Genomic DNA, 25766 nt, shown 5'->3' with positions numbered 1-25766 from the left:
GACTGTGTGTGAGTGTGTAACTGTGATTGTGACTAGGGATCGACCGATTATCGGTTTTACCGATATAATCGGCCGATATTCGTTATTTTCGGAAATATCGGTATCGGCCAATATAGCTACCGATATTGCCGATAATACCTCCTAGGACCGCCAGGCTCATTACAAGCCCGGCGATCCTGGGGGGGCCGGCAGCAAGCGCTGACTTACCCTCCCAGCAGCTCCTGCAGCTCCATGTCTAAATCTTGCGAGACCCGCGGCTGCAGAGCGTTGCCACGGGTTACCATGGCAACGCTCCGCGCGGCACTAAGGGACGCGAGATTTACACTGGGGAGCTGGAGGAGCTGCTGGGAGGGTAAGTTAGCACTTGCTGCCAGCCGCCCCACAGTACTTAACAAGCCACCGGACCACCAGGGAATACTATATCCCCCCCTCCCTGGTAAGAAGCAGGTGGGGGGGGAGGGGGGGACTAAAAGAAACAAAAACAATACAATTTAAATATAAAAAAAAATTATAATAAACATAAAAAATCCCCCCCTCCATTTTACACAAATTACATCACTACACAAACACACACACACACACACACTCACTGCATGACATACATACACACTACACAAACACACACAAACTGCATTGCATACATACACACTACACAAACACACACAAACTGCATTGCATACATACACACTACACAAACACACACAAACTGCATTGCATACATACACACTACACAAACACACACACTGCATTACATACACAAACTACACACACACACTGCATTACATACACAAACTACACACACACAAACTGCATTACATACATACACACACTGCATTACATACATACACACTACACAAACACACTCTGCATTCACTATACACACACTACACAAACACACACTCTGCATTCACTATACACACACTACACAAACACACACTCTGCATTCACTATACACACACTACACAAACACACACTCTGCATTCACTATGCACACACTACACAAACACACACTCTGCATTCACTATGCACACACTACACAAACACACACTCTGCATTCACTATGCACACACTACACAAACACACACTCTGCATTCACTATGCACACTCTGCATTCACTATATATATATATATATACACACACACTACACAAACACTCACTGCATTCACTATACACTCTGCATACACTATATATACACACTACACAAATACACACTGCATCCACTACACACACAGCTCCCCTGTCTAAATACACTTCATCCACTACATGTGGCATGTATATTTTGTGCATTTACCGTTAGAAAGAGTTTATTTTTTCAAAATGGTAAATGTACAGAATATCGGCAAGTTATCGGCTATCGGCATGAAAGTTCACAGCTTATCGGTATCGGTATCGGCTCTAAAAAATCAATATCGGTCGATCCCTAATTGTGACCGTCTTTGATTGTGTGTGTGTGACTGTCTGTGATTATGTTGTGTGTATGTGTGACTGTCTGCCTCTGATTGTGTGTGTGACTGTCTGTGACTGTGTGTGTGTGTGCCACTGTGTGTGTGACTGTCTGACTGTGATTGTCTGTGTGTGTGCGTGCGTGTGTGAGTGACTGTCTGTGACTGTGTGTGTGTGTGTGTGAGTGACTGCCTGTGACTGTGTTGTGTGTATGTGTGACTGTCTGCCTGTGATTGTGGGTGTGAATCTGTGTGTGTATGTGTGACTGTCTGCCTGTGTGATTGCCTGCGTGTTTGACTGTGCCTGTAACTGTGTGTGAGTGACTGTGTCTGACGGTCTTCGCCCTGCAGTGAGCCGGCAGCCAGGATATGATGTCATCGCAGCCTCGGCATCATTACAGGGCGTGCGATGGACCTGTGCAGAAAGAGCACAGAGATCCCAGCAGCAACCACTGACCACCAGGGACTGAGGATCCACTCCAGCCCTTCTAGAGCAAGGTAGGGAGGCAGGGTGGACCTCTTAATGATTAAATGTGTGTATGTATGTAATATTTGTGTGTGTGTGTATGTGATTGTGGGTCAGTGATTGTGTTTGTGTAAATCTGTGATTATGTGTGATTGTGTGTATCTCTGCGTATGTGTTTAGTAGATAGCTCCCTTATTTCCTGTCCTTAACCCCTTAACACCGCAGCCAAATGTACAAGTTGTGAACGAAACAAAACGTAAACAAAACCTGGCATTTGCACTATATGTCTGTCCAACCGTAATTCACCTCTTTCATATTAAATGCACCCCCCCTTATTATATATCATTTTATTCAGGGGAAACAGGGCTTTCATTTAATATCAAATATTTAGCTATGAAACATAATTTAATATGAAAAAAATGGGGGGGCGGGGCCGGGCCGCCGAGCTGAGCGGTCGCAGGACGGATCAGCTCCTGCACAACATGGCTCATACAGCTTATAATGGACGATTTTAGTGATACTAACTGACCGAAAACCGCGACCATTGATGCACCAGGGCTACCGGAGTCGGGGAGAGGCTTGCTCCCGGAGTTTTAGTCCCCCGGAGGAGGGACCCCCGCGGCACCATGCGGGATCCCACCTGGCGGTGAGTGGAGTGGACGGCCGCCGCTCCACTATCCTGCCCAACAAGCGTCTGGCACTTCTGCGGACCCGGTCCTGATCCCCCCCCCCTCTGGACCGGGGGGGTGATCCCGGTCCATGCGCCACAGAGAAACCCGGAGGCAATGACAAGCCACCAGGCAGGCCGAGGCCCGAAGCTAAGATGGCGGAGGCCACGTGTGTAAGACCCGCACCGCAGAGACCGAAGCAGACCACAGACACCATCTGGCTCACCACCCTGGGCAACAAACGCCAACTGAGACATGCCATCGAGCAGCTCCCAAGTAAGGGGATACACCAAGCACACAACGCCAGTACCACAACATGCATCGCCCAAGTGGATAGCGCTGCAGACGAGACCGCTAGCCCTTCATCCGAGCTGGGTGCTCAACAGGAGGAACTCCTCCATAGCCAGCCATACCCCCAGGGAGAACACCGGGATCCGGCGAAACCCTGGGCCCACGATCCTGTTGATGGGATCAATGGCGACCAGGCACGAGCACCTACTAAGGCCTCGGGCCGAAGATGGGCGGCCCACAGCTGCAGAATCACCACGACATCGGGAAGACCCCGCCACCGTGTTTTGCTAGCCAGTCTGGCCACATGCCCGGGGGAAGACTCATGTCAGCTTTTGCAGGACTTACTCGTATGCTGTGTTGTCATTTTATTCTACTTTATTTTGCTCTGCAATACATAAGGGCACCTAAACGAAGTACAACATATCCTCATGCATTATGTATTTCCCACTGTATTTAGCTACTTAATTTCTCTCTTGCAAACTCGAGCCTGCAGGATGTACGTATCCCTTCATGGGGTATTGTCTTAGCATATGTAAAGTAAAGAGGGTGACTAAATGTAATAGCCTATGATGGGAATAACATGGTTAATATTGTATACCTGCAACAAAAGCATGCAACAGTCTATTTTTCACCGTCACGTTAAGCTTGATTGAATCTGTTTAAAGTTTCACCTATAGATAAAAGCAAGCAACAGTATTTTCCACTGTCACGTTAAGCTTGATTGAATATGCTTAGTCTTTAACCGATAGACAAATGCATGCGACAGCCTACCTCTCACTGTAACGTTAAGCTTGATTGAATACGTTTAATATTTAGCATATAGACTCATAACGTTACACTATGATATATTCCTTACAAAGGTAAAGAAAAGTGAGGGACTGCATATAATAGCCTATACCGTGAATAACATGAATAATATTGTACTCCTGCAACAAAAGCAAGCAACAGTCTAATACTTACTGTAACGTTAAGTTTGGTAGAATATGTTTAATGTTTAACCTAAAGACAAACGCATACAACAGCTTATTTCTCACTGTAACGTTAAGCTTGATCGAATATGTTTAGTGTTTAGCCTATAGAAACACAACATTTACCGTTCATCGACACATAAAAACATAAAATGAGGCATTAACCCCTTAAGGACACATGACGTGTGTGACACGTCATGATTCCCTTTTATTCCAGAGGTTTGGTCCTTAAGGGGTTAAGGTTCTGGAAATGTATGTGAACACTGATAACTCTGTTTTGACCCTACCTTGTGAAACACTTATGCATTTCCCGCTCTTTCCTCTGTACCCCTTAAATATGCCTTAATAAAAGAAAGATTGACAAAAAAAAAAAAAAAAAAAAAAAATATGAAAAAAATGGGAGAAAATAAGATTTTTTTTGATTTTTTTCGTTCTTCATGACATTTTAACTGTCAATGTCATAATACTGTTTGCTTTTACTGCAATAAAATACACATATTTGTATTCAGCAAAGTCTCACGTGTAAAACAGTACCCCCTATGTACAGGTTTTATGGTGTTTTGGGAAGTTACAGGGTCAAATATAGCGTGTTACATTTGAAATTGAAATTCGCCAGATTGGTTACGTTGCCTTTGAGACTGTATAGTAGCCCAGGAAATAAATTTACACCCATAATGGCATACCATTTGCAATAGTAGACGACCCAAGGTATTGCAAATAAGCGATGTCCAGTCTTTTTTAGTAGCCATTTGGTCACAAACACTGGCCAAAGTTAGCGTTTGTATTTGTTTGTGTGTGAAAAATGCAAAAAATGCCAATTTTGGCCAGTGTTTGTGACTAAGTGGCTACTAAAAAATACTGGACATACCCCATTTGCAATACCTTTGGTTGTCTACTATTGCAAATGGTATGCCATCATAGGGGTAATTTTCATTCTTGGGCTACCATAGGGTCATAAAGGCAACGTAAGCAATCTGGCGAATTTTAATGTGAAAAAAATTAAACACAAGCCTTATATTTGACGCTGTAATTTTTGAAAACACCATAAAACCTGTACATGAGGGGTACTGTTGTACTCAGGAGACTTCGCTGAACACAAATATTTGTGTTTCAAAACAGTAAAAAGTATTGCAGCAATAATATCGTCCCTGTAAGTGCTGTTTGTGCGTGAAAAATGCAAAAAACGTCACTTTTACTGGCGATATCATGGTTGTAATACATTTTACTGTTTTGAAACACTAATATTTGTGTTCAGCGAAGTCTCCCGAGTAAAACAGTAGCCCCCATGTACAGGTTTTATGGTGTCTTGGAAAGTCATAGGGTTAAATATAGTGCTAGCAAATTAAATTCCCTATACTTTCGGCATGGGTGGTCAGGCAGGTCCCGCTAATTGTAATTAATTAGGATATCTAATTATGTAAAATTATTACATAAATATATGTGTAGAATTAATATATGTATATATATACATATGTGTATATATACGTATATATATATATATATTTTTTTTAATATTTTTATTTATATATAGGTATATATATAGTGATATATACGTATATATTTATGTATATAGATATATATATTATTTCGTTATAAGTGTATTTTGATATAAATATATATATATATTAATATCAGAATACAGTTAGAACGAAATAAAACACATCTATATATTTTTTAATATTTTATTTTTAATTATTTTTTTTATTTTATTTTTTTACGTATTTACATATTAATTTTTTTTATATTATTTATAAATATATATATAACAATAATGATATATATATTTAATCAGTATCAGTCTACGTGTAATTTGATATTAATATATATATATAATTATATATATATTAATATTAAAATACACCTAGACGGTGTATGTGTATGTGTGTATATGTGTATATATATACTTAGATCATATATATATAATATATATATATATGATCTAAGTATATAATTTATTTTTTTTTACACTGTTTTAAACATTTTTTATTTGATTTTCAGCCAGCAGGGGGACCAACTGTCATTACAGTTGGTCCCCCTGCTGGCAATGCAGCAGGCAGCTATACCGGCCATGTGATTGTGAGGTCCTCGCAAGGACCTCACTCTCACATGGCCGGGAGGGCTCCTGGAGGGCGGACGTGCCGCGGGGGGCTCCCTGGGAGTCCCCCGAACCGCGATCGCCGGCGTGGGACCGCCAGCGACCGGGTAAGTTACTAAAAAACGGAGGGCGTACTATTACGTCCGGCGGCGTTTAGAGCCGCTTTTAAAAGGACGTAATAGTACGCCCTCCGGACTTAAGGGGTTAAATATTGCAATCCCACATAAGGATAACAAATAAGGGATTTATCTGCTAAACAACTGAAAATAAGAAAAGGGCATTTTGTTATCCTTTATCTGTTTAGTAGATAATTCCCTGAATTGGTGCCCGTATGTGAGATTTCCATATTTAAAGATACCAAATGAGGGTGCTGTTTAGCAGATAGCACCTTATTTGGTGTCCTTAAATATGGCAATCCCACAAAGGATAGCAAATAGAGGAGTTATCTGCTAAACAAAGATTGCAATTAAGAGGTGTCAGCCAGCCCACAACAAGAAATCTGGGTGGCTAATGTGAATAATATGCAAATGTGTAGTCAGATGCCAGCATGCAGAACACAGCATGCTGGCATCAGACAGCCAATGGCAGCATATTACCCCATCCCCTAGTGAGAAGTTTTACTGCTCCCCCTCCCCCTCCTGTTTTGACTGTGGTATCTTATGTGCCCCCCCCCCATATATATTGTTCCTAGAGTCGCCACGATGTCTGCATGTGTGTCAATGTGTATCTGTGTGTGACTGTGTTTTGTGTATATGTATCTGCATGTGTGTATGTCCGTGTATGTGTATATGTGCAGACATCTAACAATCTCGCCAACACTACACACAAATACACTCATGAATTTCAACGTCAACACTACATACACACCCCACCATTATATATAACCATACCACTGCATTCAAATACCACACAACACACAAATGCATGCTTGCATTCAAACGCCAACACTACATACAAACACACCGCTACATTCACTCACATATACTCCATACAAAAACATGCATACATTCAAACACACAAACACTGCTTAGTGCTAAATACATAAAAAAAAATTGGTTGTTTTTATATTTAAATTTGGGGGGGGGGGGGGGGGGCAGGGGGGTGCCAAAAATAGGACCCGCCCCGGGTGCCAAATGCTCTAGGTACGCCCCTGCTGCTTGGGCCAATTAATACAACATACAAGGTCAGGCACACTTACTCACTCTGTAAACACCAACTTCAAAACATAAATAGTATTTTTAAAAATGTTTTTTTTTTTTTATACACCTAACTTAGGCACTCATAGTGGGAATTTATATATATATATACCACAAAAGTTATGGTGGGGAAAAATTGTGATTGAAAACCCCTTTCACCTGAAGTCTGTGGATAGTTAATACAATGTTAAACAAAAATCTGCACACCAGTCAAGCCAAAAGACTTGCTTTTCCCACAGAAATCACAAATTTGCAGTGATGGTACTACTGCAAAGGATTCTGGGTGGACATATACAAATTTGTTTAACAAAGAATCCCATTTTTGCCTCATTCCATTTTAAACATTCTCTCTACAGAAAAGCTCACTGACACACACATGCTCACTACAGACAAGCTCACTGACCCACACAAACTCACTACAGACATGGTTATTGACACACACATACTCCCTACAGAACAGCTTTCTACAGATAAGGCACACACAGGCTCCCTACAGATATACTTAAGCACTGGCACACATATGCACCCTACAGAAAATCTCACTGACACACACATTCTCCCTACATATAAGCTTACTGACACAAACACATGCTCACTACAGACAGGTTCACTGACAAACACATGCTCACTACAGACAAGCTCACTCACAGGCACATACACACACAGAATCACTGTCATGGGCTGAAGCCTACCTGACACTGAAGGCTGTGTGGAAGCACTGGGAGGTGAAGTTGCCATTTTTTGTCCTCCTTCTGCCAGTGAGGTCAACATCATGCGTGTGGGTAGCATGGCTTGCATGTGGGAGGTGGATCTTGAGTGCGAGGATCACAAGGCACCAAATTGCTGGGGATTGTGAAGGGAGACTGATGACTCCTTCTGACTGCCAGCCGCCTAATTGCGGCCGTATCAGCCCTAAGCACCTCCCTCCTTAATTCCCTCGGACTGACATAGGCGGTCACAGTCCAATTGGAATTTTGATTAAAGCCATGACAAACCGACTTGGTGCTGGAATAAAGGTGAGTTTTCACCCTTTCTACGGTGGGTAAAGGGGGAGCCGCCACTTAAATAGTGTTTTTTACAGCTATAGTGACAGGAATACATGTTTGTATTTCTTTCACTATAGTTGTAATGATATTGATGTTACAAAGTTTTGGAGTCCAGTAGCCAGATCAGCAATGTTTTCTGCCAGAGGTAGCCACTTGTTACCCAGGTGGTTGAGCCCCTGAGCCTTGAGTGGCCTTCTGGTCTTAAGCAGAGATGGGAGACTGGAACAGAGAGATGATAATCGTAGTGAGGCAAGCCGAGGTCAGTGGGAAGGAGAAGCAGCAAAGTCAAAACGGTCCAAAATCAGGCAACAGGTAGGAGAAACAGGAACAAGCTTGATTAGAGAGTACAGGAACCACAATAATCTGGCAAAGGTACAGAGACAGGAAGTGGCTTTTATAGGCCAAGAACCAGACACATGACCAGACACAGCTGAAGAGACTTGTCACTGATACCAATGCTTATAGAGTCAAGGTAACCAGATCTCAGGTACATTTGCAAAAAGGCAGGCTGGTGTAGTGGTAAGGAAGAGGTTTAGCAGCATGTAAACCAAGGTTCGAAACCCAGCAGAGTCAGTTCCTCACATTACTCCCACCTCTACAGGCGCAGCCTCTGGATGCCCTATTTCCTGGTTTAGCAGGGTACTGTGCATGGAAAGACTGAAGAAGATCAGGGGCATGAATATTGTCCACTGGTTCCCATGATCTATCCTCTTCACCATAGCCTTTCCAAAGAACCAAATATTGAAGCTTGTTGCGGAATATGGAGTCAAGAGTCAAGAATGGAGTCAAGAATTTTTTCCACCTCGTATTCATCTTCACCATCCACGAGGACTGGTGGTGGGGCAGGCAGGGCTCGACCAGGGAAAGTATTTTCATGAAAAGGTTTAAGCAGTGCAACGTGAAACACCGGATGTATTTTCATGGAATCTGGAAGTTGCAGACGGAAGGTGACAGCATTGATCTGAGCGATGATCTCAAAAGGTCCCATGAACTTTTGACCCAATTTATGAGAAGGAATCCTAAGCTTAAGATTCTTTGTTGACAGCCAAACCTTGTCACCAACATGATAAACTGGGGCCTCCTTTCTATGCCTATCAGCAGCTCTTTTGTAACATTCCTGAGCCTCCGAAAGAGTCTTCTTCAACAGTTCTTGGGAATCTCGTAAGGCGGTTAGCCGGTCAGTGACTGCAGGAATGGAAGTAGTAATTGGGAGACTCACTAGAAAGGTTGGATGGTAACCATAATTAGCAAAAAATGGGCTCAAAGAAGTGGAGCAGTGTTGGGCATTGTTATAGGCAAATTCCGCCGTGGGTAGAAAATCCAGCCAGTCATCCTGCAGGTAACTAATATAGCACCGCAAATATTGTTCTAACGTCTGGTTGGTTCGCTCAGTCTGTCCATTACTTTGTGGATGAAAAGCTGACGACAGATTTACATTAATACCTAGAATAGAACAAAATATTTCCAAAAATTAGATGTAAACTGCACTCCCCTGTCAGAAATTACTTCATCAGGCACTCCATGCAAGCAAAATATTTCCCGAATAACTAGGTCAGCAGTCTGTTTAGCTGAAGGGAGACCACGAGCTGGTATGAAATGACTCATCTTAGTTAACCGGTCCACAACAACAAGAATGGTAGTGTGTTCCTTAGAGGGAGGTAGTTCCACAATAAAGTCCATGGATATAGATACCCAGGGACGATGAGGAATAGGAAGAGGCTGAAGCATGCCAACAGGGGATGAGCGAGGAGTCTTATGTCTGGCACATACATCACAAGAGGACACATACTTCTTAAAGGGCCACTCTAGTGCCAGGAAAGCATACTCGTTTTCCTGGCACTAGAGTGCCCTGAGGGTGCCCCCACCCTCAGGGACCCCCTCCCGCCCGGCTCTGGAAAGGGGAAAAGGGGTAAAACTTACCTTTTTTCAGCGCTGGGCGGGGAGCTCTCCTCCTCCTCTCCGCCTCCGTTCCTCCCCGTCGGCTGAATGCGCACGCGCGGCAAGAGCTGCGCGCGCATTCAGCCGGTCACATAGGAAAGCATTCATAATGCTTTCCTATGGACGCTTGCGTGCTCTCACTGTGATTTTCACAGTGAGAATCACGCAAGCGCCTCTAGCGGCTGTCAGTGAGACAGCCACTAGAGGAAATAGGGGAAGGCTTAACTAATTGATAAACATAGCAGTTTCTCTGAAACTGCTATGTTTATAAAACAATTAGTTAACCCTAGCTGGACCTGGCACCCAGACCACTTCATTAAGCTGAAGTGGTCTGGGTGCCTAGAGTGGTCCTTTAACATCCTCATAATATTTAGGCCACCAAAAGGATCGGGTAAGTAGTTCTTGTGTCTTTCGGATTCCTGGATGACCTGCTGGTTTTGAGTCATGGTAGAGACGTAAAACGTCCAGTCTTACTGATTCCGGAACAAACAGACGTTGTTGAAAAATCCAAAACCCATTAAGCATGGTCATATGAAGATCACGAGGAGGATCACGAAAAACTGGATCATCAGCGTAGCCCTTTTTAATGCGAGACATTAGATCAGAAGGAAAGGTAACTCCTAAAGATCTACTCTCAGGCAAGATGGTGGCTTTGGTTACTGTAGTATGGAGGGGGTCAGCTATCCTAGACAAGGCATCTGCCTTGCCATTTCTGGAACCAGGGCGGTATGAAATCAAAAAATTAAACCTTGAGAAAAATAGGGACCAGCGCGCTTGTCTGGCTGACAGTCTCTTAGCTGATTGAATACATTCCAGATTTTTGTGATCTGTGAGGACAGTAATTGGATGGGTGGCTCCCTCCAAGAGATGTCTCCATTCGGCAAAGGCAGCTTTTATAGCCAAAAGTTCTTTATTCCCTATGTCATAATTTCTTTCTGCTGGTAACATCTGGTGGGAATAGAAGGCACATGGATGTAACAACATCTTAGGTCCAGTCCTTTGAGACAGTATAGCCCCAACAGCTGAATCAGAAGCATCTACCTCTACAGTAAATGGCAATTCTGGCTGAGGATGTACCAGGATAGGGGCAGATGTAAACAGAGTCTTTAATCTGGAAAATGCAGTGTCAGCCTTATTGGACCACTGAAAAGGAGTCCCTTTACGTGTAAGTTCAGTGATCGGTGTAATAACGGCAGAGAAATTCTTAATGAAACGCCTGTAAAAATTGGCAAACCCCACAAATCTCTGAATATCTTTTTCATTCTTGGGGATGGGCCAGTCCAGCACAGCTTTAATTTTACTTGCGTCCATACTTAAACCTTTAGGAGTTATTACATATCCCAGGAATTGAATTTCTGTTTGTTCAAACTCACATTTTTCCAGTTTAATGTATAGGTGATGGGTACGAAGGCGCTCAAGAACAATGCAGACCTGTTTTCTGTGATTTTCAAGATTATCAGAAAATATCAGGATATCATCCAAATATGCCACAACAAACTGATCCAGGAGATCCCGTAGTACATCATTGATTAGATGCTGAAAAGTTGCAGGGGCATTACAAAGCCCAAATGGCATTACTAGATATTCGTAATGTCCGTACCTGGTTCTGAAAGCTGTTTTCCATTCATCATTTGGTCTTATGCGAACCAGATTATATGCCCCCCGTAGATCAAGTTTCGTAAATATTTTAGCTGAACGAAGTCTCTCCAGAAGTTCAGGAATGAGAGGCAAGGAATAGCGGTTTTTAACAGTGATTTTATTAATGTCCCTGTAATCGACACATGGCCGTAGACTGCCATCTCTCTTTTCTACAAAGAATATAGGAGCTCCTGCTGGAGAAGTAGATGGTCGAATAAAGCCTTTGGCAAGATTTTCTTGTATGTATTCACGAAGTGCTTTCAATTCAGGCTCAGAAAGGGAGTATATACGGCCAAATGGGATAGCAGCTCCAGGTAGCAGCTCTATGGGGCAATCATAAGGCCTGTGAGGTGGAAGCTGATCAGCATTCTTCTTATCACAGACATCTGCAAAATCCCGATATTGTAGAGTTTGTATCAACCATTTCATTAATTGTTGTGGCAACAGGTGTTGCCTTAGAGGGTTGACAATTCATTAAGCAGTGTTCTGAAGGAAAGGACAAAGTTCTAGTCTTCCAATCAATCTGTGGGTTATGCAGAGCAAGCCAGGGTATACCCCAAATCACTGGAAACTGTGTTGAGGAAATTAGGTGGAAAGATATAGACTCTTGGTGATTCACTTCCAGAATCAATTTTAAGGGCACAGTCTCATGTGTAACCGGGCCTGACGTAAGTGGAGAACCGTCTACTGTTTCCATTAACACAGGTGAAGATTTAGGGATAGACTGAATTTTATTTCCTGCTGCAAATTTGATATCCATAAAGTTTCCGCCTGCTCCAGAATCTATCATAGCTGTAGTTGAAATTTTATTATCACCATATTGCAAAGTGATAGGCACCACCAAATGAGGATGTTGAGTCATTATACCCTCTTCACCCTGAGCCAGAGAAAACAAGGGTTGTGTGACAGAATCCAGTTGGTCTGAAATCTGGGCTTGGTGTTGAATCTGTGCACCCTAAGCAGTCATAGCTATTGTTCTTTTAGACTTGCTATTATGCTTGATGGCATAATGCCCGGCACTACTACAATACAGGCATAAATTGTGAGTGCGTCGCCACTGTTTTTCTTCATTGGATAATGACCCTCTTATTAGATCTACCTGCATAGCCTCAGGTTCAGATTCTGTAGGTGTTTGTGGGGTCGGAGTAGAAATTCTTGAATAGAAAGTAGGAGTAGCACTTGATTTAAAAGAGCCCTGTCTTTCCAATCTTCTTTCTGAAAGTCTCCGATCAATATGGATAGCCAACCGCACAAATGCATCAAACTCAACAGGAAGATCAACACGAGCTAGCTCATCTTTTATAGCTTCTGAGAGACCCCTTCTGAAGTGGAACCTCTGGGCTGATTGGTTCCAAGTAGTATCAGCAACCCACTGTCTGAATTCAGCAGCATATTCAGCCACAGAGCGCCTCCCTTGATGTAAATGAAGGAGAGTGGCTTCTGCTGTAGCACAGCGATTGGGGTCATCAAAAACTAGGCACATGGCCTCAAGAAAGTCTTTTAAATTTCCCAAGACTGGACTGTCCTGTTCCAGAAAAGGGGAGCCCCAAGCCAGGGCTTCATCTTTGAATAGGGAGAAAATAAATCCCACCTTCTCTCTTTCAGATGGAAAACGGTTAGGTAACATCATGAAATGCAAACGGCATTGATTTAGAAAACCCCTAAATTTTTTGCGGTCTCCTCCAAATTTTTCTGGTAGAGGCAAGCGGGCATCTTGTGCAGGTGTAACAGTAGTAGCAGCAGCAGCCGCAACATCATGTGCCCTGTAGCTGGGAAGCTCACTATGCATTGATCGAACTTCATTTTGCAGTTCAGCTACCTGATCTTGCAGCACTTGAATGGTCTGTGCCTGGGTCTGCATAGTTCTTGCATTAAAAGCAACCTGCTGGGCCAATGCAGAATCTGATCCGACGGTCTCCATGAATGGGCCAGATTATTCTGTAATGATATTGATGTTACAAAGTTTTGGAGTCCAGTAGCCAGATCAGCAATGTTTTCTGCCAGAGGTAGCCACTCGTTACCCAGGTGGTTGAGCCCCTGAGCCTTGAGTGGCCTTCTGGTCTTAAGCAGAGATGGGAGACTGGAACAGAGAGATGATAATCGTAGTGAGGCAAGCCGAGGTCAGTGGGAAGGAGAAGCAGCAAAGTCAAAACGGTCCAAAATCAGGCAACAGGTAGGAGAAACAGGAACAAGCTTGATTAGAGAGTACAGGAACCACAATAATCTGGCAAAGGTACAGAGACAGGAAGTGGCTTTTATAGGCCAAGAACCAGAAACATGACCAGACACAGCTGAAGAGACTTGTCACTGATACCAATGCTTATAGAGTCAAGGTAACCAGATCTCAGGTACATTTGCAAAACGCAGGCTGGTGTAGTGGTAAGGAAGAGGTTTAGCAGCATGTAAACCAAGGTTCGAAACCCAGCAGAGTCAGTTCCTCACAATAGTGTTCTTTTAATAGATAGCCTGAAGGAAAGGTGGGACAATGTGAGTCCCCTAGTGATATTATTCACACATTTATTTTCTTTTCAATTCTTTGTCCTGGAATTGCCCAGGAAGTGGATATTTTAGATGACCATTCCCTATCCTAAGATTGTCATTGCACTGTCATTGGATTTATCACGTGTTGATTTTATTTTCATTGGATAATTTTCCCCTCACCAAGGCCTCAATTTAGTTTGTCTCAATCAGCATCAGAAATTATTCCAAACTGTTAGGAAACAGCTTTTAAAATGATTTCCCGGGGGGGGGGCCTGGATGCTGAACTGAGAGGATGCAGAACAGAATGGCTCCTGCTTTTCCAGGCAATAATCGCTGCATACAGGCCACAGATGGCTCCCAAATGACCCAAATGGGTCACCAATCGAGAGGTGAACTAGCGGGGCTCACGCTGACACCAAATACGAGGCCACCCCTGCAAGAATCAACGGATCAATATCTGCGGCCTACAAACTCGCACAGCACTGGGGAGACGGCCTCTCCCCGGCTGCCTCCAAAGGCAAACAGCCCACGAATGGGCCCTTGTTCCCCCCCCCCTATGCACTGGCGGAGGTTATCCCCGTCCTTGAGAGACCCCAACAGCCTCGGGGGAAGCATACCCAAGCGGTGCTTACCAAACCCAAAATGGCGGCAAACGCCCCTGAGCCACAAGACAAGGCACATTGGCCCGACATTCTAATGCGGCTGGATGCCATATTTGCAGCCTTCTGGATGAAACTGGAAGAACGGCAGGCTTGGGCACACACTCTGGAAGTGCACCCTCCGATGGCACTCTCCTCACAACCTCGGGCACGAGGCACACCACACAGAAAGAAGCGAGCACGAAAATGGTGCCGCCGACAGCGAAAGCTACATCACGAGCACAGACCCACGCGGCTGCGACCACCTTCACAAGCATGAATAAGCTATCCACACTCAAACATACCACCAAGTTTCGGCTCAACAAGAGACCCATGGACTTGATCAGAGGTTCAAGAGAAGGCGGTCCAGGGCTGCACGCCCTCTCGCAAGCCAGGAGATGGAGGTATCCCTCGCCCTGCTGCGCCACATTGGACCCAAGCGGGACATTCATTACTGACAGGACTCCAGGTAGCCAGCACAGGCATCGGGTGAATGGCAGCCATGTCAAGGGTGGGGGGGATATACAGAGGTACTAGCTCCCCCTGGCCGCTTGTATTCCAGGGTCCCTCATTGCCCAAGATCGACTGTAGAGGCTCCACACATTTATAGAACATGAACACCCCGCAGAAACCTGTCCCAAGTTAACCTGGTTAATTCATCTTGTTTTCTTTAATGTCTCATTTCTTAGTGCCTGTTGTCTTGAAAAGTTTATTTTGCCATACAAGTAGTGTCCTCGGATCAGCCTCAGTAGACACTGCTTCATATAAGCGCTAAACTCAGCGACCAGTCTCATTAAATACTCTGAGCAATTACATCTCCCTGCAGTGATTAAGCTATATCCAGCCTTGCCTAACCTGTCTATATTACCCTGTGAAAGGTACCTCTCACTCTTACTTTAATTGATAGAAAACGTTGGATATAATAGGTACAGGATTGCTTACGACAGGCTTCTAAATACACATAATGTACCCTCTGAAAGCAAGTACCCAGACTGTTTACCGTACGTTTAACCATGCTTTCTCGCTGTTTTTTTTGTTTTTGTTTTTTTATTAATTCACATATGACAGATGAATCTTAAATAAACTTTTGATTCTTTAACTTTTATAACGTCAGTATGCTCAGCTGAATAGCCTTTCATCTGCCTTATCGTATAACTGACATGTTGTTTTTACCCTTGACGATCTTACAACAAAACATAAAATGTGCGCTGTTTAGATATGCCAAATGTTCATCATTGTTGCCCTAAATGCATGCAATAGCTGTTGTGGCATTGCCTGTCTATCTGTATTGTTCGTGCACAATAAAATAAAGAATTATATAAAATGATTTCCCTACCGAAGTCACCATTAAAATCTATGGGAATTTAGGCACACACATAATTTGTAAAGTTTTTTCTAACATATTGGGATAATTTATGGGCCTCGGTTAAAAAATTAAATCAAGGACTAAATCCCATAGGGAAAAAGTGATGAAGTGTGGTTTCTAGTCAATGAACAGTTTGATGGAGCACTAACTTAAAGGCATCACTGGGCATACCTGTAGTAGCCTGTCTGATTGGTGTAAATTTGCTGCTGTGGCAAGATTTGGAAGATTTATGAGCAGGTTTACTACGTCCAAGAGGTTTCCGGTTTCATTACAATTTGCAAATACAGAATTCCTCTTTTGTAATGACACTTGAGCATTTCCTACCTACAGGTGGCAAGAATACCAATCTCAGAGCTTTATATCAAATATTAAACGACATTCTGAAGGAACCTTCTCCAGTGATTTAACAAGGTACCTGGACAAAATGAAAGCAAAGGACTTTATACAGTGGCTTATGGACAAGAAACGCTTCAGGTGAGCAACAAAAAGTTGCTGTTTTTCTTTCATTCAGTGCCTTTTTTCCATGAAATGTTCCTGATTATATTTTGCTTTCTATAGTTTTAGCTTGAAAATGAATTTTAAAATCAGTGTCCGTTTGCTGTGACAAAATTACGGATGATGAATAAATAATAATCATAGACTAATAATAAACAAGGGAAAAGGCACATTTTTTTTTTTTTTACTTATGTCTCAAATTTATCATGTGAATGTTTTCTCTCTTATAACAGCTGTTAAACACAGCTCTATATTTTTCACACTTACAGCAAGAGACACCTTGAGAGTGGTTTAAAGATTGCAAATAACCTAGCAGAGCTTTCATTTCTCAGGTAAGTGTGCATGAATATTCAATGACAAATTCTCAATAAAGCAGCATTATCACTTACTGACCAATCGTCACCCAGCCAAGGGATATTTAGCTTCAGCCCCTGGGACCAGTTTAACTCACCTGTATGAGGTTTTTACGATCAAGGACTGATGGAAACACCTGGGACTTCCAATGTGTTGTACTTACACTGGTGGCTTTCACTGACCTCCGTTTTAACTCTGGAGAGACTCTCGCAAGAGTCAGTTAATGATCAGTGATGCATCACTTCAGGAGGTGACATGGGGCTAGACCGAAGTGAAAATAAATAAATAAATAAATATATATATATATTTACACACACACAGTCAATGACAAAATTGTCAGAGTGGAGCTTTATTCAAACTCCATAGCTTATGTCAACCCACTGGTTATATATAAGGAAAAGTAGTCCTAACTTTTTCCTACGTATACATTTGCAAAAAAAAAAGGTCTGCAGCCTTTCCAAACCCTCTCCTTCTTCACCACCTAAGAAGGGGTTGTCTAATAACACACTTCCCAATGCAGCTCAATGAGAAGTCTTTGCAAGGCAGGTTCTCTGGGCAATTGCCTGTCTCTTCGCTCCACTGAACTAAGCAACCAGGAAGTAACAAGACTAGTTGTCTTATTGACAGCCAGAGTAGTGCAAAAAGGTTAATTTAAAAAGTATTTTAGTTTGTAAGCTTTTTTGTGCAGGGGCCACTCAGGGCCGGATTTTCCTATAGGCTAACTAGGCTTCAGCCTAGGGCCTCAAGATCAAGAGGGGCCTACATTCAAATTGTTAGCACAATTAAAATTACACTATTCTAAAACAGTGAACACTAAAACACTGAATCGAAAATAAGTAGAAATTCTACGCATATGATATGACCAGTGGCGTACTAAGGGGGGGGTGGTCCGCCCCGGGTGCCACTTACTAGGGGGGTGCCCGGGGCAGACTGCAATGCCCCTCCTGCCGCGATCGCAGAGACCGGCGGTCTGCAGCTCCGCAATGTACACTAAAACACTGAATCGAAAATAAGTAGAAATTCTACACATATGATATGACCAGTGGCGTACTAAGGGGGGGTGGTCCGCCCCGGGCGCCACTTACTAGGGGGGTGCCCGGGGCAGACTGCAATGCCCCTCCTGCCGCGATCGCCGAGACCGGCGGTCTGCAGCTACGCAATGTGCAGAGCTGCAGTCCATGGATCTCGCTTGCACTGCCCAATCAGAGCGTTGCCGCGGGTTTCCACGGCAACGCTCTGATTGGGTCTCGCGAGATCCATGGTCTGCAGCTCTGTAGAGCTGCAGACCGGAAATGAGGGCCACCGGACCACCAGGGACCCCACCGGACCACCAGGTAGCCCCCACTGGACCACCAGGGATTTAAGGTAATTTTTTTTAGTCACTCCCCGCCTCCCTCTCACAATCACCCCCACTCTCCTCACCACCCCCCTCCCTCTCGCCACCCCCTCCCTCTCGCCACCCCCCTCCCTCTCGCCACCCCCTCCCTCTCGCCACCCCCTCCCTCTCACAACCCCCCTCCCTCTCACAACCCCCCTCCCTCTCACTCTCCCTCTCACAACCCCCCCCTCCTCATCTCGACTTTTTTTAATTTATTATCCGTGCCACATTTTTTATAAAGGTTAGTACCAATCACAACATGTTTCATTTAACATATTGATATACATCACAGTAATGATGTATTTTATTGTCTCTCATGTAATTTACAAACATAAAAATGGGAGGTGAAAGGGCCTCATAAGTGGAATAACCTAGGGCCTCTTTTCATCTAAATCCGGCCCTGGAGCCACTATACCAACTGTTCTCGTATGTCAAACGTGCTTAGTTAGAATTAATTGTCTTGGCAGATCTATTGTACAACTTTGAGGAATATGTTGGCGCTATATAAAAACTTGTACTATTGCCAATTCATATTGAAATCTGCACTCTTCCCCAAAGCTCTGTAGCAAGCTTAACCCCTTAAGGACCAAACTTCTGGAATAAAAGGGAATCATGACATGTGTCCTAAAGGGTTTAAAGGAACTATCTAGTGTTACAAATATGTACATGTATTCCTAACACTATAGTGCTGGAATATATACCTAAATATATATTCCAGCACTATAGTGTTAGGAATACATGTACATATTTGTAACACTAGATACCAGCCCCCATCTCTGTGTTTAAACATAGAGTTTCTCCATCACCTTGCCGGTGTAGCTGAGGCTGGCCCCACCTCCATAGCTGAGATCAATTTTGATGAACTCAAACAATCCAATGCTTTTCCATAGGAAAGCATTGGGAGGCTATTGTGCATGCGTGGCAACTCCTCAGAGATGCATTGAACCTGTGCATCTCTATGGAGGGCATTCTGCACACAGTGCGGCAATAAACTAGTAAGCATTTCTAATGAACACCACGGGAGGTGTTACTTTGCAGCAATGTAAAAACTGTTTCTCTGAAAAGGCAGTGTTTACAAGTAAAAGTATGCAGGGACAGGCTATGGACACCAGAACCACTGCATTGAGCTGTAGTGGTTCTGGTGACTATAATGCCCCTTTAAGTACTTAACATGTGGTCTGGAGTGTCCCTTTAATCATTGGACAAAATACATTAGATGAACCAATGATGTACTTTTAGTTTTATGTATTTTTAGCAATGGATACCACCATAATGTTGCCTACCTTTACCTGGAAATGTTAAGCCTACCATGACACAGATTAATGATATAGCCAGTGATAATATTTATAGTAGTTCAGACTGGAGGAGGACATACTTACACATTTAATTCTGTTTTCCAGATACAGCTAACAGCAGCTGGACAGATTGCTACTTGGAGACATTTCCGGTTTATCTTACTAGAACTCTAAATGGGAAAAATAAATCCTTAATGGCATATCCTGCACTATTACTATTTGGACTAAATCTCTGTGGCCTGAAAAATAATACATTCTATTTGAGCCAATATAAAAGTAACTTATGCAGTATATGATGCTTTTAGTTGGTTTTAAATAAACATAATAAAATGATTAATTTTATTTTATCAAATGTTTGTTTGTACATATCCATCATCAGAATAGCGTCATGAATGGAACATTAAATACAGTGATGACCTTCCCTGTATTTTGCACGTAATTGAATTATAACAGTCTGAAAACCGCTCAGCACCAATTAAACTGTGTTTACTGTATGACATGAAACTATTCTCAATGAATAGTCTGACTATGGACAGAACAGGATCATTATACCTTTTTCATTATTTTTGAGCTGAATTCTGTGCTTTTTGTGTCTTTATGGTCCCCTTAAGGATGGAAGCAATTTTCCAAGTTCTGAACCAAAACAAAACCTATAATGTGCACAATGTATTCCACCGTAATGTAAGGATTTCCCTTTAAGTACCTCTATACATTTCATTTAATATACTATATGTATATCCAACACATTAAGTATGAATACAAATTTAAAACTAAGGGGAAAATGGGTTACAAATTGTTAAATGCCCAATATGTTTAGGATCTAAATACATTTTTGGTATTTAAAACTAACTCTATACCAACCACCCCAACCCTGCACAAACCATACCCCTTACCCTATGCTTACTGTAACCTTATATCTACCCTAACCTTACCCTTAACCCTACACCCTCCCTAACCCTAAAACAACATTAACCCAATAAACCTAACTCCACACTTACCCCTAAATCTAACCCTAAAGAAACCACCTGCTAATATTAATTTTAGATCAGAAGATGTTTGTTCTTGTAAAAACAGTAGAGAGTGGTCTGTGACCACCATCTACTGGCAGTTTTCATAATTACAGCGTGATTGGCACTGGCCAGTTGGCAAAGCTCAGCACTGACCATAATCAGCTTGGGGACAGGCAGACAGACCCTTCCAGGGCCTATTCAAACCCGGGGGTGTCTCCCTTAACAATCCTGTGGCATAGAAACAGGTCATGCTTGCTTGTCTTTTGCCTCTGGTGGCCCCATAAATTGGAGAGTGTCTTGTATATGTGGTGTTGTCTAAGTGGGGAGTGGTGGAACTAATACAAAGAGGGTCCTGGTGCGAGAAAATGTTTTCCTTTGGGCCCCACTATAGCGAAAGGGTACCAAAACGTAGAACCCCATCTGTCATACAATGCCCACATTGCTATGACAGGCGCGGCATCTACCAGGACCGGAAAAAAATTTCAGCCCAGGCATTTTTTATTTTTTAAATCACAGCGGCCCACTAAGAAGGGGACGGGGCAGAGAGGGTGTGTTTTATCATCACTAATAACAAGCATGCCCCCTCTAAAAGTAAGCATGTTGGTTAAATGCTCTTCCAGGGCAGACCATGCGCAGAGCTCCGCTGAAGAGTTCTAGCATGAAAAAAAAAGGCCCTGTATTTGTCCTACACTGTCAGGATCCCGCGGTCGGCTGCGAGGGGAGGCTGCAGTCCGCTCGCGGCACTCACCCTCCAGCCGTCCGCGGTCCCCTTCTTGGTGTGCGCTCGGCGGGCGGCATCCTCCCAGCCACGAATGCCGCCCGCGTCTTCCTCTCCGTCCCCCAGCAGCAGCATGCATGACGCTGCACGCTGGGAGACCGCCCAGTTTATAAACGCCGGGGTCAGCCACCTGACCCGGCGTTAAAGGCACAGTGCCTCAATCACAGTGGGAGGTATAAATATCTCCCACGTGTGATTGTTAATTCTGATTGGAAATTATCCAATCAGAATTAATCAATAGGTTTAAATACTTACCTTTCCTGTCTCTCCCTGCCCTGTTGTGGTCTTTGCTTGCTAGTATTGCTACTGAACTTGTGTTTCTGGTTACGTACTCTCTGGCTTGTTTATCTGACTTTGTGACTTTCTCCTACCCTTTGACCTCGGCTTGTTTCTCGTTATTCTGTCTTCTGGTTCCCCTTACTCGGCTTGTCTCCTGACTATTCTTTGTGTGCTTAGCCCGGCCACTCTAAGGTCCGGTACAGCACCTTTTCTGTGTGTATGTTAGCGTGTTTGGTTCCCGGAATCGTGACATACACAATGCAAGCAAATTTAATAATATGCTTGTGCTGTGTTTCCTTGCAACTTGTCTCTTTAAATGAGATACCATATAGTGTGTGTGTGTGTGTGTGTGTGTATAGGGGATCCAGAGTGTGTATGTCAGGAATGTAGAGTGTGTGTGTGTATAAGGGTGTAGTGTGTGTTTCAAGGACTCACAATGTGTATAGGAGATCTAGTGAGTGTGTGTATATAGCGGATTCAGATTGTATATAGGGATCTAGTGTGTGTAGATGATCCAGAGTTGGGTAAGGGATTTAGTGTCTGTCTGGAATGTAATGTGTTTAGGGTTGCAGTGTGTGTGAGGGGTTCTGTAGTATGTATGTACATATATATATGGAAGTATTGTGTGTGCGTGAGTGGTGCAGTGTGCATGTGTGAGGGGGCAGTGTGTGTGTGTGTGAGAGATATGTGTGTATGTGAGGGTAATGTGTGTGAGGGAGTAATGTGTGTGAGGGTGATGTTTGTGTCTATATGTTAGGAGGGATTGTGTGTTGGGGAAAAAAAAACAGGCATTATATCCCCTCCTCCCTTCTTACTTTGAGCCTGGCAGGGGCGGACCGTGCTGCCATCCCTGGTGGTTCTAGTGGTGAGTGAGTTCATGCTTGTTAGATCAGGGGCCTTGCCATGGCAACTCTCAGGATCTCGCGAGAGGAACCCGGATGAGCTGCAAGATAGAGCTCCACTGGGTCCTCTCTCCCTCCCCACCCAGCGACCGCTTGTTAGTGATAGTAGGCCGGTGAGGGAGATTAAGTCTCCCCACCTGCCCGTCATGGAATGCATTGACTCGGATAGCACTCGGATAGCGCCGGCCTCGGCCCATGGCGGCCCACGAGGCATTTGCCCGGTGTGCCCCATGGCCAGTCCAGGAATGGAATCTACAATCCTTGCATGATAGTATTTGTGAGCAGTTTGTGTGTTTGAATGCAATATGTGCGTGTGTTTTGTATGGAGTATGTATGTGTACCTGTAAGGGTGTATTTTTATGTACTGTTTCCATTGGAATGCAGTGGTGTGTTTTTTTATTTAGTGCTCCCTTTAAATACTTACACAGATAAACATCGACACAAACATACATATAGTGAAAAACATATATACACACAGTTACATGCACACACTGTGTTTTGTGTTATATGTTGCATAACGCTGAAAACATGTAGCTGAGTATTATCCTGGAGTGGGGATTATACCACTTAATGCTGTCTTATTGGAGCCATATGGGAATTTTTATCATAATACATATGCCATTGAGGACGTATATCCGCTAAGAGAAGCACCCATATCCCAAGGCGGGAATTGTACTGCTTAAATCTTAGCTTAAATCCCAGAGCCAGCCTGAAGCTCTGTTAAATGCAAGAGGTTTCCACATTTCTTTTAACCAGGGTCTATATCTACTCAACCTTCAAAGTCTTCTTTTTTGTCTTACATACAGTTTCAAGAAAAAGTATGTAAACCCTTTGGAATGATATGGATTTCTGCACAAATTGTCATAAAATGTGATCTGATCATCATCTAAGTCACAACAATAGACAATCACAGTCTGCCTAAACTAATAACACACAAAGAATGAAATGTTGCCATGTTTTTATTGAACACACCATGTAAACATTCACAGTGCAGGTGGAAAAAGTATGTGACTAGACTAATGACATCTCCAAGAGCTAATTGGAGTGAGATGTCAGCCAACTGGAGTCCAATCAATGAGATGAGACTGGAGGTGTTGGTTACAGCTGCCCTGCCCTATAAAAACACACACAAGTTCTGGGTCTGCTTTTCACAAGAAGCATTGCCTGATGTGAATGATGCCTCACACAAAAGAGCTCTCAGAAGACCTACGATTAAGAATTGTTGACTTGCATAAAGCTGGAAAGGGTTGTAAAAGTATCTCCAAAAGCCGTGCTGTTCATCAGTCCACGGTAAGACAAATTGTCTATAAATGGAGAAAGTTCAGCACTGCTGCTACTCTCCCTAGGAGTGGCCGTCCTGTAAAGATGACTGCAAGAGCACAGCGCAGACTGCTCAATGAGGTGAAGAAGAATCCTAGCATGTCAGCTAAAGACTTACAAAAGTCACTGGCAAATGCTAACATCCCTGTTAGCGAATCTACAATACGTAAAACACTAAACAAGAATGGATTTCGTGGGAGGATATCACAGAGGAAGCCACTGCTGTCCAAACAAAACATTGCTGCACGTTTATAGTTTGCACAAGAGCACCTGGATGTTCCACAGCAGTACTGGCAAAATATTCTGTGGACAGATGAAACCAAAGTTGAGTTGTTTGGAAGAAACACACAACACTATGTGTGGCGAAAAAGAGGCACAGCACACCAACATCAAAACCTCATCCCGACTGAATTATGGTGGTAGGGGCATCATGGTTTGGGGCTGCTTTGCTGCGTCAGGGCCTGGACGGATTGCTATCATCGAAGGAAAAATGAATTCCCAAGTTTATCAAGACATTTTGCAGGAGAACTTAAGGCCATCTGTCTACCAGCTGAAGCTCAACAGAAGATGGGTGTTGCAACAGGACAATGACCCAAAGCATAGAAATAAATCAACAACAGAATGGCTTAAACAGAAGAAAATACGCCTTCTGAAGTGGCCCAGTCAGAGTCTTGACCTCAACCCGATTGAGATGCTGTGGCATGACCTCAATAAAGCGATTCACACCAGACATCCCAAGAATATTGCTGAACTGAAACAGTTCGGTAAAGAGGAATGGTCAAGAATTACTCCTGACTGTTGTGCACGTCTGATCTGCAACGACAGGAAACGTTTGGTTGAAGTTATTGCTGCCAAAGAAGGTTCAATCAGTTATTAAATCCAAGGGTTCACATACTTTTTCCACCTGCACTGTGAATGTTTACATGGTGTGTTCAAGTGTTCAATAAAAACATGTGATTGTCTATTGTTGTGACTTAGATGATGATTAGATCACATTTTATTACCAATTTGAGCAGAAATCCATATCATTCTAAAGGGTTCACATACTTTTTCTTGCAACTGTATACACCAATTTGAAGCACAACACCCAACCATCCCAACATACTGACACACACACTGGCAAATACACACACGTCATCATTTTTATATTTTCAACCACACTCCTGTTAACATACCTTTAGTGTGCAGGATTGTGACATCATTGGGTACCTGCTGCTGACTGAGACTGATGGGAGGGTGGGGCTGGCTGGAACTGTGTCTTGAGCTCTTTCCTCTTGTCTCTGCCTCCTGTGTGGCTCTATAGGTAGGTGGGAGGAAGGGACCTTCTCTCACTTCCACCTAGTGCTGTCAATCTTACCAGTTGTTGCACTGTTAAAAGAGCTTTGGGGACCAACCGGGCCTGGTGCCTCCCCCCCTGCCCCTCCCCCCCCCCCCCCCAAGTGTGCAACCCCAGTGCAGCTGCACTGGCGGTGGTTCTTCCCCTGTATGTAGGGTCATGCCGTCTGTGGTGGTGTGTAGTCTACTTGTAGTATTAAGTATTTGTAGGTATACTGCTTATAGAGTCGGGATAGGGTCTATAGTGCTTGTTTGAGATGGTGAGGGATAGGGGCTGTGATGTAGATACATAGGATGTGACCTGCACAGTAGAGGTGGTTGGGGGGATAGAAGCTGTAGTGTAAGGGGATGAAGGAGATGTGGTGAGTAGGTGTAGTATAGTGGAA

At 43.5% G+C, this 25766-nt stretch overlaps 1 protein-coding gene across 1 annotated transcript in view; it reads left to right on the top strand.

Annotated features, from left to right (window-relative positions):
- LOC134575843 (pro-glucagon-like) overlaps nucleotides 1–25308 on the top strand; it is a 32766-nt gene extending 7458 nt beyond the window's left edge. Inside the window, exons 3-5 of the mRNA XM_063435316.1 lie at nucleotides 16565–16708; nucleotides 16999–17061; nucleotides 25227–25308. Of these exons, the coding sequence (XP_063291386.1) occupies nucleotides 16565–16708; nucleotides 16999–17061; nucleotides 25227–25308 (289 nt within the window). The remainder of the gene's footprint in view (nucleotides 1–16564; nucleotides 16709–16998; nucleotides 17062–25226) is intronic.
- Nucleotides 25309–25766: the final 458 nt, after the last annotated feature.

Source organism: Pelobates fuscus, chromosome 1 (assembly GCF_036172605.1).
Source record: "Pelobates fuscus isolate aPelFus1 chromosome 1, aPelFus1.pri, whole genome shotgun sequence".
NCBI lineage: Eukaryota > Metazoa > Chordata > Amphibia > Anura > Pelobatidae > Pelobates > Pelobates fuscus.
Note: the sequence above shows the minus strand (reverse complement) of the source record. Positions and strands in the feature narration are given on the sequence as shown.